Below are 16,957 nucleotides of genomic sequence, written 5' to 3'. Positions count from 1 at the left end.
TGGGGTGTGGGGGGGGGGTTCTCCCAGACCCTCTCCCTCTCTGCCCTCCGTTAACAGCTGGAATACGACCGTGCTTAGGAGGAACGCCATTGGCTCCCTCCTCAACCTGTGGGCGGGGCCCTGGAGAGCCCCGGGAGGGTGGAGAAAGACGCCAAGACAGAGGGGAGAGACACAGAAAAAGGAGAGGGTTTGACAGAGGAATGAGAGAAGAGAAGAATGTCAATGCTGTCTTTTTTTTTTTGTAGTTGTTTCGTTTTCTTTTTTTTTCGGCGAGAGCGCGTCTCCCACAAGGCTCTTCTGTGCGGCACGGTTAGCGGTTGTAGCCGAACTCGTCGGCATCGTCAGCCCGGAAGTCTCCGTAGCGCCATATGTTCAGCTGGGCAGAAAGAAAGGAAGAAAAAAAAGGAGGGAATTTATCAGACAAGTCCACAAAGGCTGAATAGGTGTCCCTTATTATAACAGTTTATCAGTTCTCTTCTGTTGTGAAATCATAATCAGCATTCATAAGCACAGATGTGATCTTTGTAGCGTATGGCAGTACTAGCCAAGCAAAGAGGGATATACTGCAGCTGCCAAGTAATCTTCACTGGAACAGATGCAGCCATAGGTACATATTACATCAGTCTCTAAAAAAGGTTCTTTTCATAAACATATAACTTGAAGAGAACAGGAAGTTTTCTTTACTGTGAATTACTGTTTATACTTGCTTCCTCCATCAAGCCATTACGTGAAGTGACATTTGGTTTTCTTTCCGGAAAATTTCAGTGAGTTCTTCCCTTTGAGAAGGAGCTTAATGTTGACTGGGGGGTGGGGGGGTGGGGGGTGTCTAGGAAAACTAGCAGCCGTGAAAACAAACACGGCTCTCACAAGAGGCGCAGCTGCTGTTCTCTGGTGCGTTCTCACCGCCTTTGTATCTACGTTGGTGTTTAATGTGTGTGATCAGGTAGACCGTCTCCGCCTGGTTCTGGTGTTCGCTGCGGCAAACTTACCCTGGCGGTCTTGGCTGATTCCTGGCCATTCAGGTATTCAGTCACCTGCGGAAGAACGGAAAGGGTTAAGGCCAGGCGGCGCTGAGGGGGAACTCGTGGTCTGCGCGCTCGCGCAGAGTAAGCATTACCCTTAACGGCCCGTGAAGCTGCGAGTACGTTTACCCGATCCCACACAGCTACACTTAACATTATCCATGTGGAAAAGGCAAACGATGAGTAATCAGGTAAGTATAAACAACATGGTGATTTGGAGTCTGAACTCGTGACCAGGGGAGCTGTCTGTTCAGGTCTCGGGTTTGGCTCAGGTACCGCTGTTGTACCCTGAAGCAACACAGCTGACTGGAAACACATCACTAAGCATCAAAAAAAAAAAAAACAACAAAGGCAAAATATGCAAGCCACGCATCTCCTGCTAGATGTGGGTGCCTGCTAAGCAAACTCAAATAAGGCAAGAAGTGCTCTGAAAGGCCTTCTCAGGGCCAGGGAGTACCCCATAATGCCATCAACCTCTCCGCCATCTGAAAAACCGCATAGTGGTTACCATGCACTTTACAGTTCTGATGGCCCCTTGTGACACCATTATTCTGACATCAGTAAACAGTGTGTGGGTATGTGTGGGCGTGTGCGTGTGTGTGTGTGTGGGGGGGTTTGGAGTGTCATAAACGCATCACTTATTAAAAGGGCTTCACGGAAACCCCCCGAAGGCAACAGAAAACACTCCAGGCTTGCCGTCCTCTCCATAATGTTAATTGGAGGATTTCGTGTCAATCAGAATCGATCGGCGGAAATCGATACGGAGCGCGCCGGCCGGGTCGGGCGCTACAGAAAAAAAAAAAAAAAAAATCAATGCGGCCACTTCTCTGCCGTAACGCCCGAAGCGTTTCCCCCCTCCATTCATCACGCCATCATCCGTCCTCAACCCCAACAATCTAACGCTCCGCTTGTCCGACATAATGACTAATTCATAAGGCCTTCCGCCGAAAACAGGATTCCACTGCTACTGCATCAAACGCACGGAACACATTCGGCTGGGCGTGGGTCGGGATCCAAATTGCATTATTTCATGTGCGCCGATGCACTCTGAATTTAATCAACTTTAAGAGCAATCTTACCGGAGATAACGCAGTACCTGTGATTTGGTGGGGGCATGCACGTATGCACGCATACAGCGACGTGTTCGCGCAGACATGCACGTACGCGTGTGTGCATGCACGCAGATACACAGAGACACACACACATGCGCACACACACACAAACACACACACACAGACACACACAGACACAGACTGCTTTAAACCTCGCTGGAGTCGGCGTGACACTGCAACCTTTTTTTTTTTTTTTTTTTTTTTTTTTTAAATGAGTGGCACACGTGTGTGACGTGCCTGAAGAGGAGAGAAGGGCTAATTCGAGCAGGGTTTGTCACTGCGATTCTCATACCGGCGCTGATAAGGAGTTAAGCATCGTTGCGTAACGCAGCGCGTACAAGACAGCCCGTTTAGCACCGCGGATCCGAGCGCCGTGAGTCATGGGGGTTGTGCTTGTGTGTGTGTGTGTGTGTGTGTGTGTGTGTGTGTGTGTGTGTGTGGAAAAGCTGCTGCAGGGTAAAAAAAAAAAAAAAAAAAACCCGCAGTGTTTTTCCGGGAAAAGGGGCGGGGCCGAGTGCACTGAACAACCGCGTGAGACATGGTAACATGCGGGCGCGGTTCGTCTGCCGGGCAACGTCCGGAAGGCGCCCTGGGCCAGTAGTCGGGACGCAATGCTTTTCTTTAAGCCTTGCGTTCTCCTGTTTTAATGCATCTCCTCTCGCATGCAGCCAGCACCACAGCCCATAACCTGAAGGTAACCTCCCCGATATATTTCCCAAACCCCGAGCATTTCAAAGCCCCCGAAAGCCCTGCTGTTGTTTTCGAGTGACGCGCAGGCCCCTCGTAAACGACTCTCTCAGCAGCTCAGCCTGGGCTGTTGCCGCGGCTTTAACTGCACAGAGGCGTCCGGTAAATGCCGGCGAAATGACACACCAGGTGCTAAACCACCCAACGCGTCCCCTCCTCTAACAAACGGCAGCTTCGGCTCAGCTTCACGTGCGGCTTTTCATTTTCGGCGGTAAATATTTGTAATTTTCCATTAGGCCATCAAGTGTTTGCAGTGCACCGATGCCTCCCAAGACAACCAACACACAAACAACTGTTTTAATGCCAGCACAGGTTTTTTTGTTTTTTTTTTTTTGGAGGCGTTTGGCATGTGGAACATTTGTGCTGGGTGGGTACTCTGCCTAGTCAATATTGGGGGTGGGGTAGCTGGTTAATATTTGGTGAAAGCACCAGTTCCAAGTTTGGACACACTTTATTTTTGCTACTTTTTAACATTTTAGAATAATAGTAATGGCATCAAAACTATGATATAACACAAATGGAATCGTTCAGTGACCAAGAAAGTGTTACAAAAATCAAAACTCTTACATTTTAGAGTCTTCAAAATAGCCAAAAAAATAAATAAATAATTTTTTGAAAGAAATTCATACATAGACAAATATAAATTGTGAAGCTGATGCCTAAGAAACAAATTTCAAGCATTTGAACATAACGCTTTGGAGCAAAATGTCTTTGAATGCATGTGTCCCATTATCTTTATCTGGTGTGTCCAAATTTTTGACTGGTACTGTACGTTTTGGTGACTGAACGCCCTCAGGAAGCAGGCTGGGCTTCATGAGGAGAGCACGCCGTACCCTCCACCAAGCAGGCACACACTGAGCACGCCTCTACAGGCCGGAACACTGAGTCATCCCGGAGTTACGTAACGCTCCCGTTCGGAGAGCCCGCTAGCGTCGGGACCCTTGAAATCCCACACGCCGGTCAGAGGCCTTCTCAGAGCGCCGTCCTCTAAATTCGGCTCCCCAGGAGCTCCTCCGCCCGCTCAGGGGGACTGTCAGGGAGTCTCACTGCACGCTCCCTCTCTCTCCCAAACTTCTGCTCCGCTGTCGGTGACTGACAACCTGACAGACAAGGGAGATCGGAGGGCGAAAATAGCAGCCCGTATTCTGAGAGGAACGTGGGCAGAACTCATAACTTGGGTGCTTGTTAAGAACGGGCAACGCCGTGTGGCGGGTAGCAGCTTTCGGCGGGGAGGTTTGTTTATCTATGGGGCGGAATATTCCGCAGCCTTCATTCCACAGTACCGTGCCGGGTGATTGTTTTAGCGGACAGGCACACACGTGAGAGAAAACGGTGAAGACGAACTCTACCGAAACGGAGGCACGGGCTGTTAATCAGCTCAACACGCAGGCCACCTGAGCTTGACCGCTACGATACTGAGCGGGAGGGGGGAAAAAAAAAACCCAGGACGGACAATTGCACACTGCTCTCCCTGGCTGATGTCCTCGTCTGAAAACTCCTCGCGGAGGGTACGTTTCACATTTATACAGCGGGAAATTTACTGAGGCGACGCTCGGCACCTTGCTCAAGGGTAGAATGACAGAGCCCCATCTGGGAGTCAGGCCTGAAAACCACAGTCTGTCGAGTGCTGTGCCTCAACCACAATGTCGCACCATATTGCCAATTCTATCGGGAACGGGATTCTAATTCTAACAGAATGCTAATTCTATCGGGAGGGATTACCGATGACATTAACACTCAATCAACCCTCCAACCTCTTTGTTCAGCCTTTGTTTAATGACAGCCTACCTGTTTGCCCATCTTTCTTCTATTCTGTAGACAGATATTTATTGTTTTTTTAATGATTTTTTATTGTTTGATCTTGCAGAATGCGGCAGAAGTCATTTTGCAAAGAGCTGTGAAACCCGCGTTTCGTGCTGGGACTGTGTTAGAGTAGCAGTCAGAAGCTGCGCCGTGTCATGTTGTGGTGAGCGGTATTGCTTTTTCTGTTTGCGGATCCTCGGTGACGGAGCGCATACGCTTTTGTGTTGAGAGTCCGCGGCGCTCTGACAGTTCGTGTTTATCCTGGTCCCGGTGAGGCCTTGCTGAGGAGGTCCTTGGGGAGAGGCGCCGGCCTTCCTTTTAATGGTCGCCCTTCGACAGGCCGGAGGGGGAGGGGGGCGGAGCGTGTCTGTAAGAGGGAGGGGCTGACTGTGGAGGGGGTGGACCGTGTCTGTAAGAGGGGGAGGCTGACTGGGGAGGGGGTGGACCATGTCTGTAAGGGGGGGGGGGGGGGTGACTGGGGAGGGGGGCGGGTCGTGTCTGTAAGAGGGAGGTGCTGACTGTGGAGGGGGTGGACCGTGTCTGTAAGAGGGGGAGGCTGACTGGGGAGGGGGTGGACCATGTCTGTAAGGGGGGGGGGGGGGGGGGGGGGGGGGCTGACTGGGGAGGGGGGCGGGTCGTGTGTGTAAGAGGGAGGTGCTGACTGTGGAGGGGGTGGACCGTGTCTGTAAGAGGGGGAGGCTGACTGGGGAGGGGGTGGACCATGTCTGTAAGGGGGGGGGGCTGACTGGGGAGGGGGGCGGGTCGTGTCTGTAAGAGGGAGGTGCTGACTGTGGAGGGGGGCGGGTCGTGTCTGTAAGAGGGTGTAGCTAACCGTGGAGGGGGCGGGTCGTGTTTGTAAGTGGGCGGGGTTGACTGTGGAGGGGGCGGGTCGTGTCTGTAAGAGGGTGTGGCTAACCGTGGAGGGGGCGGGTCGTGTTTGTAAGCGGGCGGGGCTGACCGCTGCATTGCTGTGACTCGGTGGTGACCTGACGCAGAAGTCTGTCCATCCCTGCGCCACCGGTCAGTTCTGACCGCGGCCTGAGCAGACTTGGTCACGCCACGCTCAGCGGGGCGGGTTCCACAAGGACACCGCAAAAACCCCGCGCTGTTTCGGCCGCTGCCCTCATAGCTCCCCACTATTTATTTATACGAATCTAAAATCTTCAGTTTTGACTTCATCTACAAAAAAAAAAAAAAACAAAAAAGCAGAAATCTATTTGGGTCGCTTTCATTGAAAAACATGCATCCACAGCATAATACTCAATGTTCCAGCACATCGCCTGTTCCCAGATCAGTCTCTCTTGGCTGATAATTATGTCAGCAGTGCAGATTCGCCCCTTTGGCAGGGAGATCTGGGCCAAGATAAGGCAGTCTTTATATTCTCAGCGGGACGCCCTTCTCCACAGTTGCTCCTTCAGAGCCTCTTATTTGGGGAACAGGGAGAGAAGAGGCGCTGAATAAAAAAAAAGAGAGAAGCAGCTTTTCCTTGAAGAAAGAAATAATAACAATGTAGCCTTTGCCTGAAGGTAATTCATGACAATTAAGAGTTACGCAGGCCTTTAAATATAACTTTCTATGAATCCTTGGAGTGTCAGGGACGTGAGGGTCAGGCCGCTTTGACCTTGTGAGCAGACCCTTGCGTCGGAGCCTCGAATGTCGTGATCGTCAGCGTGGCAGTTTGGTAGTTTTGCGCCATTAGCGTTGCCCGGGTGAAAAAGGGCTCCAATTGGCTCTCTGCCGCCTGCCCAGAGTCATTTCCAGAGGGCCGATTCCCTGCACTTTGAGAGCACTCTCCCCCCGACTGCCGCGGGCCCGGATTCACCCTTTTGTTGTGGCTGATTGGTCGACGCAATCGAGTTTAACAGTGACGTCATCCGGGCTGAATTAGCAAGCTACAAATCAGCTCCACGCGCCTGCGGACATGCTCTAAACTCCAGCCTATGCTCACTGCTCCACTGTGCGTTTGGACGCCCGTAATCCAGAGGGACTGGCACCGAAGTTTATCCCTTATTTAAGTCATGTTTCTGTGGCGGAGCATCTACTGAAGCAACCTCTGTTGTGTATACATGTGACCACAGCGTACCCCCCCCCCCCCCCCCCAGGGATTTGACCCACAAACCTTCTGGATCCAAGCCCCGATTTATTGCCACTGGTACTTTTTGGCTTATCTTCCACGACTTAGAGTCCGCAAGCAAACTTTTTCTTCTTTTAATCGTGCGAGATTATCAACATTAAACCCAAGTACATGCTGGCCAGCAATAGAATCAACGGGAGGTTTTGATCATCGTCACTCCTATCTTTTATAGAGATCAGAGGTAAGTGACTCACAGCATACGCACAACAGGGTTCATAACCCTGTACATCTGCTACAGCTTTGGCTGGCGAAAGCCTGGATGAAGTGCACGTTTACTGGAAACAAAAGGTTAAGATGAGGTTCCCCGTTATGGTCGCAAACTGCAGACGCCCGCACTCGAGTCTGTGAGCACCGAGTGGTGATATTTTTTTTTTGTTCGTCTCTATCTGAGCTTTAAAAGGCCAGGAGCACGAATGCTAAAGCCCATTTAGGAGGGAACACGAGCGCGTACAAATCTGGAACGTCCTTTCTGGATGTCCCCAGCGCGGAGCGTCCCGTGCCGTTTGGGAAGCGCTCCTGGCCATTAGAGCGTGCCACTGGGGATTGGGGGGGGGGTGGGGGGGTGATGGGTTGGGTGTTGGACGGACATCGATAGAGAGAGAACTTCAATTAAAAGCCACTCAAAAGTCCCTTTTGTTAATGAGGTATTGAGCCGTCACCAGGAAGCGGTGGGTCTCGCACTCCGAGGCATATCAGGCGGAGCAATGCGGCCTGACACATGCCAATAAGTGGCGTGGGTGTGCGGGCGGACGCGTGTGTGTGTGTGTGTGTGTGTTTGAGGGAGGGACCGGTCCGCGCTCGCTTTGATCCAGGCCAGCCCATCCATTATCGAGCCGGGCCTGGAAGTGGTTGTTAACGCCTCGTAAACTGTCACGGTTTTTTTCGAAGGTCTCCCGTTTCGATCCCCGACCCCGGACGTCGAGAGGGGGAAAAAAAAAGACAATGCTACAGGCTTCGCCCCTGCTGTCCCCGAGTGACCCACCGGGGGACGGGGGACGGACTGTCGCGCGTGTCACCAGATAAGAGCTTGATGGCCGTAATCGGCCCCCCCCGAAAATCACGCCGACACCACTCAAACCTGATGGCAGAGTACGGAGCACAAAAAGCCCGTACCGATAAAAAGTGCCATTTTGAACTTTCGCCGTGGAAGGAACCGAATGTTACAGGGAGAGCATCCGTCTCGTCTGCCTGCGCGCTTGTCCTCTGTCCCCACTCCTCTGCTCGCTTCAAAGACACGGACTGACACACACCGACAACAAAGTGACACCGGATTAGGGGCCGTGAAGGCTGCCGCCGATAATTACCCACAACAGGGGGAGTCAAACTCAATTCCCGAAAGCCTGTGGGCCCACCGGTGCTCACTCCAACCCCTCCGTCTGAATACTGCATTAGCCCAGCACTCCTGGTGCTGCGGCTTTTCATTTTCTCGTGCCCCTGTGATAAATGACTGCTCACAACCTGTCCTGTCAGCTCTGGAATCGCTTCGGAGCAGTGCATTCTGGGAAGGCGGGGATCCGAATAGTGTACCCGCGAGCGTAAGAGTGTCAGCCAATAGCTATGTGGATCTTAGCACGTTATGAGGCAAGCGAGAGGGTTAGTGTCTGTCCCCCTTTCAGGATAAACCCCTCAAAAAAAGACAGCTATCCTTTTTTTTCCCAGCCATCTTGGCTGCTGTGTTCTTCTTTCACCAGGCAGCCAACCAACAGACTAGCTCCTTCTGTTTGGAAACACTTATAGTGCTAGAATAGCACACAAAAAACATTTATTTGTTAGTTTTCCAATGGATAGTGCCAACTCATTTCTTAACTGACATAATGTGCTTATAACTAAAGAATCTAAATTTTCTACAGCTGAAATCCAAGCAGCTACACTTGCATCAAACACTACTATGGAAATTCTCTCCACAGACAGCTGCTCCAGAAAGGAGCCAAGGCTGATACATGTGATATATTTCAGGTTTGGGGGGAGTCGAAATTAAAAGCCGCTGAGATTATTAGCTTTAATGCTAATGAACGCCGAGCTTCGCGGAACGCGACCGAGTCTGACTCTACGAGACGACCGGCATCCATCTTGCCCCCTGCAGGTTTCTGTGTTTTTTAATGCCCCCTTCAGCCAGCAGCTTTTAAAAGGTCCAATATTCCCGGTGCCACTCTACATCAATAAGACCATACTTAAGAGAGCGACAATTAAGAGTGACAATATCCATTCCAGGAGCCAATGGCAACACAGGCGGCAACAGCTTTTCAGAACCATTTGGGGAATCGGTTATTTTTTTGCGGAGCTAATGGTGGGGAACTAGCATGCGGATGTCGGGGGAGGGGGGTCATGTGACGCCGCTGCAACCAATCAGAGTACCCGCGCAGCCAGAAGCCTGGTGGCACCTTTTCAGGCTGCTGGGAGTTCAGTCCATTTTCTGCGGCGTTTGCTTGATGCTACGGCTTGAGTCCGGTCCAAGAGCAGGCTTATCAAACATTTAGTGCTGCTCGGCTAGCGGCTGAGGGTTGAGGGAAAGCTACTCAACCCACACAGCCCTGAGAAGAAGGAAAAAAAAAAAAGGTTACCCTGGAGTTTCTTTCCAAAAAAACCATCTTCACGGCCTACAGTGGTACATTTCCTTGAACTGCAGACTCTCGCCAGCTTCCAAAAGCAGGGCTTTTTTTTTTAGCCCCTGTATGGATACTTGGTATGTATTGAGCTCCTATATAGAGTTTGTGTTATTAATAAACTCATGGGAGCACCAAGATCTGGAAGCAGAAATGCCAACGACTAGGTTTATTAAACACAAAAAGATCATGAAAATTAAATATCGATTTGGACGTAATGCTGCTCCATTGATCGGAACGCTATGGGCGCATTAGGGCGGTGATCAGGTAGATTACGCTCTACTTGGAGGAAACAGCGCTCATCTGACACACTGCGTTTTCTCTCCTGTCTTTTTAGCAGGACGGTGGGCCTGGTTTTCAGGCAAACGGAGTGTGGTAATCCTAAAGGGGGGGGGGGGGGGGTTTCCACATGGGGATGCTCGTACACGCTTACCACGGGCCGCGTTTTTTTAAATCGAGCCCAATCCTGAGATCTGACAGGTTCGGCCTGCTCCGGAGATTACAGACCGTCGAGGCGCTTTCAAAGACATGTAAATGTGCACGGATCTGGAGATGTGCCCTCCAGAACAGCGCCTCGTCTTTGTACCGTAGAGAGCCTGGTCATTAATTACGCCTCCCCGAGAGCTCTCATTTCGGAACAAACCACTTTTTAAGCGACAGACGCTCTTTAATGTCCCCCTCAGACGATACGTACAACAGAAAACATGGCCGAAACATGGGCCTCTTCGTTATCCGGCTAAGTCATGCGTGCGAACAAGAGCAACTAATTGTCAATGTAAAACGGACTTGGCAAATTCAGGGGCGATGTCGCGCAGCCTAATTCAGAAATGTTCTTGGCTGTTGCTCCTGTTTGCAAAGACAACAGACTTGCGCTTGGGTTCCCGAGTGACACAATCAAATGGGTGCGCGACGCTAAAAAACTGTCCCTCTGTAAATCAAAGCCGGTCCAAGCTCTTATAAGGCGGTTTTATGATGTTTTTAGTGACTGTGAACAGTGCTTTGCTACCACACAGTTACGTTTGGGCAAGCTCCAGATTACTGCAAAAAAAAAAAAAAAAACAGCTATTGACGACTTATTACTATCTCAAGTCAGTGAAGTAGTTCCCGTCACTGTGAGGCCAGACGTGTTCCTGGGATACAGCATGTGACCTCGTTACAGCCGGATCAGGTCCCCCCCCCCCCAACCCCCCTGGGAGACATGCCCCACGCTGTCCACCATGCCAAGGTGTCAGAAACTTCATGAGTCCTCACAGCAAGGAGGTGCCAGGATGCCAGCCCCCCTCCGCCCCAAACCCCTGGGGGCAACAGTCACATGCTAACCTTTTCTGGGACGAGGGTGACACACAGGAGGGGGTGAGTGCGCCCCTTTCGACCCCGTACCCCCTAACAGGCTTACCGCACTGACAGTGTGACGGAGTTTCAGTATTCAGGGAGGCCAGTTAATACATTTACATACCATTCTCCGCTCACTGGAGCTCCACTTGCACCCCACCCCCCCCGGCAGTGTTCAGATGAGGCCATAACGAGGTGAACTTTCAAACACATCCAGCCCACGCACCGCGAACCGAGATGCCGCCACGTTCAAAAATAAACCGCTTCCTGAATGAGGGGCTGATTGCGCTCGTCACCGACGGACTGTCGGGGTGCTTTTTTATTTATTCTTATACTGTTTTTTTTTTCTTTTTAAATCAAAGTGCCTGTTATTATTGTAAACCTTTCACAAGTGCGGCACGATAGCAGCGCCACTTGAAAAACGCTGCGCTCCCTGAAAAAAAAAACAAACGTATAGACAGACTTGTCTGAATCGAGTCTGGCCCGGGGTAATTATTGTCGTTTTTGGAGAGCTGATCTCTTAGCGCAGTCAAAAAGCTCTGCACAACGACGGCCTGATTCGAGCTCGGCGAAGACGCCACTTCCAAGAATTTAATTAGCGATTTCTTTACGTCTCTCCGCTTTCAAATCTCACTTTCAGCCGACAGCCGCAGATGGCAGATTCTCCACGGCGCGCTCCTGACATCGGCTTATCCTCACCTTTAATCTCCGAGTGTTTTCTTGACACCCATGCATGTAAACAGATCGAGATAAAATAGCGTTTGGGAGATAAAATGGTATTCCTTCCCAAACGCCGCGCCGAAATGCCGTTTTTAAATGGCGTCTTCCCCCCCCCCCCTCTAAAACCGGCCCCTCCCCAGCTGCTAGGCCCGTCACAGCAAAAGTGCCATTTGGGTGACGGGGGCGCTTTCCCCCGGCGCGCTGGCAGCTCGGCGGTTTTGTCGCTTTGACGTCTATCTTTCCTCCAAACGCAGGGAAATTGACTGGAAGGTGCCAGAGGTCTCGATTTGGATGCGGCGGCGGAGGTCCGTCCGAGAGTCCATCACTGTCGCGCAAAGGGCCGCAGCCGCGGAGAATATAAATGTGCGGATGTGGGTCAAAACTGGTCGGTTTTTATTTATTTATTTTTTTGGGAGCGCTGAATGATGTCTCCTTTCACACCTTCTGATAGAGGCTGCAGGAAGGGGAGCTCTGCGTTACCGGAGACCGGGAGACCAGTGCTCGGTCACGGTGCGGTTTTACACCCACCTCCGCGATTTCCCTCAACGTTTTAGTCGCCGAAACAACCCCCGAAAAGGCACGGCCGTATCCCCTCACTATATGATATCCACGGGACCTTTGGTAATGTTTTTTCCGACGAAATCGTCTTTCCCATCCCGACGACCAATTTTTCGAATTAGTGTTTGAATTTCTGCGGCACCTGAACCCAAACGAGAATAAATAAAGGTGTAAAGCCTCTCACGTAATGGGAGTAATTACTGTAGAAAAAGCCCCATCCCTTTATCTCGGCACATGTGCCTATTCAATACCCTGTCAAATTAGCATAATGCACAAAGTGCGAACCGAAGCCCGTTTGTAATATTACAAATCCCCAAGTCTTTGGAGAGCTGAAAGTGGGGCTTTAAATGCAAAAAATGACGGTAACAAAGGATAAGCAATCATACTTTACACGACAAACGCAGCCGCTCAGCAGCCGCTATAGCATTAGCCTGTTATTAAACAGATTGTCCATAATGTACAATTTCAGCTTCAAGAGGGGAAAAAAGGCTTTATGCTAAATGTTTGAACACAGCGATAAATAACTAAAGCGGATGTTACTAGTGTTACTAATAGTAACTCGCAGTCACACAAAAGCAACGGCTACTCTCTCACGGAAATCTGAAAACACGTAATTAAAATGTTTATTGAGGGCCGTATTCATAAACAGTGAAGATATTCGATATATTATTATACGCCATGCAGCCTGGTGCCTGAACAAGGCAAGCAACCAACACTGGTTTCTGGTCTCCTAAAAAAACAGCTACACAAGCTTTTTCTTTGAAGTATTGTAGTTTTGCGCTATATTTACGTTAATTTTTACATTTGCATTGGGACGTTAAGGAAAAAAAATGAATCTAGAGGTGTTATTCATTCCCTCCAAATCATAAACATTTTAGCCACTCGAAGACCTCAGGTTTACAGCGTCAACGAAAGCTAGAAAAAGCATCAGTCTGAAATGGTGTCCGGAAGCAGGCAATCAGTACAAACTTGGAGGTGATCTTCTGAGAAGATAGGGAGGGAATTAGGTGTGAGACATCTGCTCCAGACTTCAGCTTCTTAATCACTGTGCAGAGAGCTTTGTCCCAAACTTTAAGTGTTACCCCTCTTTCCTTTCTCTCACAACGCTGCCTGATAATATTCATGTTGTAGAACTCACTGCATCAGCTTGCGTTTGTTAATCAGAGCATGATACGGACGGATTTAACTAAACACTTAAGGAGGGATCATAAATTTCTAAATTTCTAATTTCTCGAGTCAACAAGGCTGGTCAGAGAGCCACGCCGTTACCCATCACTCTTCTTCTAATCGGTCTCCACCGACACGGGTTTGACAAATAAACCCAAACAATGCGGTGATTAATATGAGCTGGAAATTCGTAAGGCGAAGACGTTCGCTTCTGGCGACTGCAATCGGGCTGACTTTCAAACGTCCCCGGGAACAGATGCGTTAAACCTGCGTGCGGACGCGGCTGTCCCTTAATTACCCGCCGGGCCCCTCCGTCAGTGCGGAGATGGCGTGTCGATATCTGGCGGAGGCCTTGCAGAGTGGACATTATCAATGGAAGCAGCTGGAGGAGCGCAGGTTTAAACATCCATCTATTTATTCGGGCCCGCTCCCCTGGGAAAGCGCGGGATAATTGGGAAAGGTTACGCCGCTGTCGGATACAAATGGACGGCCGGCGGCGTCATCCATAACTGCGCATTTGCGTGACAATGGAGAGAGAGGGAGTGAGGAAGAGGGGGAGGGAGAGAGAGGAAGAGGGGGGAGAGAGAGGGGGGGTGAGGAAAGAGCTGGGGGAGGAGATGGAGAGATACAGAGGAAGAAGAGAGAGGGGGGAGAGAGGGAGGGAAAAGCGTATGAGGAAAAGGGTGGAGAGTGAGAGAGAGGGAGGGAGAACGAGAGGGGGCAGGGAGAGGGAGCTCAAGGGAAGGTGAGCAAGTCTGTGTTGAATGTTATCGGTATCTTTTTAGTTTTCTGTGTCCATCATATTACATGTAGGGAAAATGCTTCAGCAACACAGACATTCTCATGCCATTAAAGAGCATTCAAACTTGACTCTGAGAAAGTGAGAGAGCGAGGGGAGGAAGAGAGAGAGAGGGGAGGGAGGGAGAAAGGCTGACAGAGAGAGAGGGAGCGCAAGGGAGGGACAGAGAGAAAGAGGGACAGAGAGGGAGACAGGGAGGGAAAGAGTGAGAAAGGCTGACAGAGAGAGAGGCAGGGAGATAGAGAGAGCGACTGAGGCAGACAGAGAGAGGTAGTGAGGGAGAGAGAGAGTGAGAAAGGCTGACAGACAGACAAGGAGAGAAGCGAGGGAGGGACAGAGAGGGAGACGGAAAGAGCGAAACACACCTGCACGTATCTAAAAATACGGCCGGGCGTTCAAAGGGCAGGCCTCCTCTGCCAGCACCGGTGTTCGGTCTCACCACCGGCTGCACCGGCTTTTTAAAAAACGGCCGCTCCTCGTTTCCAAAGTGCGGTGGAGCGGTGCTGCGGGCTCGGCTGGGCCCTCCACGCTGCTGCCGGGGTGCGCCGGCGCTTTGAAACACCGGGGACGGTAAATCACGGCGCGCACGCCCGCTGCCGCGGTATTTATGCTGTCCCCGCTCGCCCCGGAGCCGTAAATCAGCCGCCCTGCGGTACCGCCGCCAACGGCCGCCGATGCGCGGGTGAGGGCACCGGTGTGTGTGCATGTGTGTGCGCCTGTGTGTGTGTGTGTGTGCGCGTGTGTGTGTGCGCGCGCGTGCTTTGAGGGGGGCAAGGATAACGCTCCTTCAATGTCATTTCATGATTTTGGCAAACCGCTCTCTGATAGGCCCTCGGGGCGACTGGGCGTGGCGGCCTTATTTATGGAGCCGGTGTGTAAATCTTCACGCCGCTCTGAAACCCAAAGCAAAAAGTGCCCCCCCCCCACCACCAGCCTGACACACAGCATACCCATCTCTACCACGGGATATCTGAGAAACCCGAGTGTGAGGGAGAGGCTCAGGGCAGCCATGTTCTCTCCAACACATCGATTCAGTGCCTGTGACAATTAACAGCATCCTTCCACTGACTTCTGCAGAGGGGCTCCGCAGTGCATAGAAAAAAACAGGCCGGAGTGGAACCCTCCCTAATCAATGCAAAACAAAGCACCTATCTCACACACACACACACACACACACACACACACACACACACACACACACACACACAGACACACACACACACACATGCACTCACTCACTCACTCATTCACACACACACAGACACACACATCACAGCCACATCACAGCACACCACACACAGACACTCACTCACTCACTCACACATCACAGCACAACACACACATACACATACTCATTCACGCACTCACACTCACACTCTGTCTCTCTCTCTCTCTCTCTCTCTCCTGGCAGGTACAGCCGAGTTCATCACAGCACGCCCGCCTGCCTTCCCTGTGACAGTTTACTAACCAGAGGCCTTGGCATCAGTCTTGCGCTCGCTCTCTCTCTCCGGCAGCGCGTTAAAGACAATGGCCTCCGTATTTAAATGTAGTGCGTTTCACTTCCTTTATCTGCACGCCGAGACCGGTGACTGAGTGCCATTCATGTTCTCCCGAGCCTTTTCTGCCAATGTAATAATGCAATTCAGACCGTGCCGCCTTTCTAGGTAATGGGAGGAGGGGGCGGGTGGGGGTTGGGGGGGGCAGCCGAACGTACAGCTCCAATCAGATGGGTCGGCAGATTTCAAATGGAAATTAAAATGACCTCCCGAACAATGACTTCCAACTGAAAGCCACGCGAATGACAGATGTTTTTGTCCTAATAAAAAAAATGGCTGCTTTATAATCATAACGTCGGATAAAAGAAGGTGGCGTGTAGATGAATGCACACACAAATGGGGCTGCAATTAGCGGGCGGGCGAGGGAAAGTTTGCGCACGGGTTGCTTCGCGGTCCGTGTGACGTGCTGGCTAGTGCTGTGGGGGTGGGGCGGTTGGGGGCTAGGGGTAGGGTTAGCGTTAGCGTTAGGGGTAGGATTATCTTTAGGGTTGGATGGAGGGGGTTAGGGTTAGCGTAACGGTTGGGATTAGGATTAGCATTAGGATAAGGGTTAGCATTAGGGCTGGGGTTAGCATAACGGTTGGGGTTAGGGTTAGCATTAGGGTTAGAGGTAGGATTAGCATTAGCATTAGGGTTGGATGGGGGGGTTAGGGTTAGGATTGGATGGGGGTTTGGGGTTAGGGTTATGGTTAGGGCTAGATGGGGGGTTGGGTTAGGGTTATGGTTAGGGCTAGATGGGGGGTTGGGTTAGGGTTATGGTTAGGGTTAGATGGGGGGTTGGGTTAGGGTTATGGTTAGGGTTAGATGGGGGGTTGGGTTAGGGTTAGATGGGGGGTTGGGTTAGGGTTATGGTTAGGGTTAGATGGGGGGTTGGGTTAGGGTTATGGTTAGGGTTAGATGGGGGGTTGGGTTAGGGTTATGGTTAGGGTTTGCGCAGTTGCTGGGACCCTTACCATCTTCTGCAGGTGCTTCTCTTTCCGCACGTCCACCATGACCATGCCCTCCTTGACCAGGCCCAGGCCCACGTCGTCCTTGGAGTCGGAGAACTGCAGCGTGACGTGGGGGCAGCTGGCGCCCCCGTACTCCACGTTCAGCAGGCACTGCGTGTTCTGGATGTCCCGCACCACGCTGTCCACCACGTCCGCCCGCGCGTCCTCCTGCCCGAGGGACAAAACGGTGACTTCAGCGCGCTTGTTTCAGGTGACTGTCTTTCCCTGTGGGCTCCAGACTGGAGCCTGGTGTTCTGAGTTTTTAGCATGTGTTTTGTTCATTACAGTTTATTTACATTACATGCATTTAGCAGACGCTCTCATCCAGAGTGACTTCCAGCACAATAGAACAGAAGTGTATCCGTTCAAGTTGAATGAGCAACAGTGTCAGGACCAGGCTAACAACACTCCCACA

At 51.2% G+C, this 16,957-nt stretch overlaps 1 protein-coding gene across 1 annotated transcript in view; it reads right to left on the bottom strand.

Moving 5' to 3' along the window:
- Nucleotides 1-258: 258 nt before the first annotated feature.
- Nucleotides 259-16,957, bottom strand: part of snd1 (staphylococcal nuclease and tudor domain containing 1) — a 243,008-nt gene continuing 226,309 nt past the window's right edge. Inside the window, exons 22-24 of the mRNA XM_036520195.1 lie at nt 16,507-16,710; nt 990-1,034; nt 259-376 (exon numbers count right to left, since the gene is read on the bottom strand). Coding sequence (XP_036376088.1) covers nt 311-376; nt 990-1,034; nt 16,507-16,710 — 315 coding nt within the window. The 3' untranslated portion in view covers nt 259-310. The remainder of the gene's footprint in view (nt 377-989; nt 1,035-16,506; nt 16,711-16,957) is intronic.

This window comes from Megalops cyprinoides, chromosome 25 (genome assembly GCF_013368585.1).
Source record: "Megalops cyprinoides isolate fMegCyp1 chromosome 25, fMegCyp1.pri, whole genome shotgun sequence".
Taxonomy (NCBI): domain Eukaryota; kingdom Metazoa; phylum Chordata; class Actinopteri; order Elopiformes; family Megalopidae; genus Megalops; species Megalops cyprinoides.
Note: the sequence above shows the minus strand (reverse complement) of the source record. Positions and strands in the feature narration are given on the sequence as shown.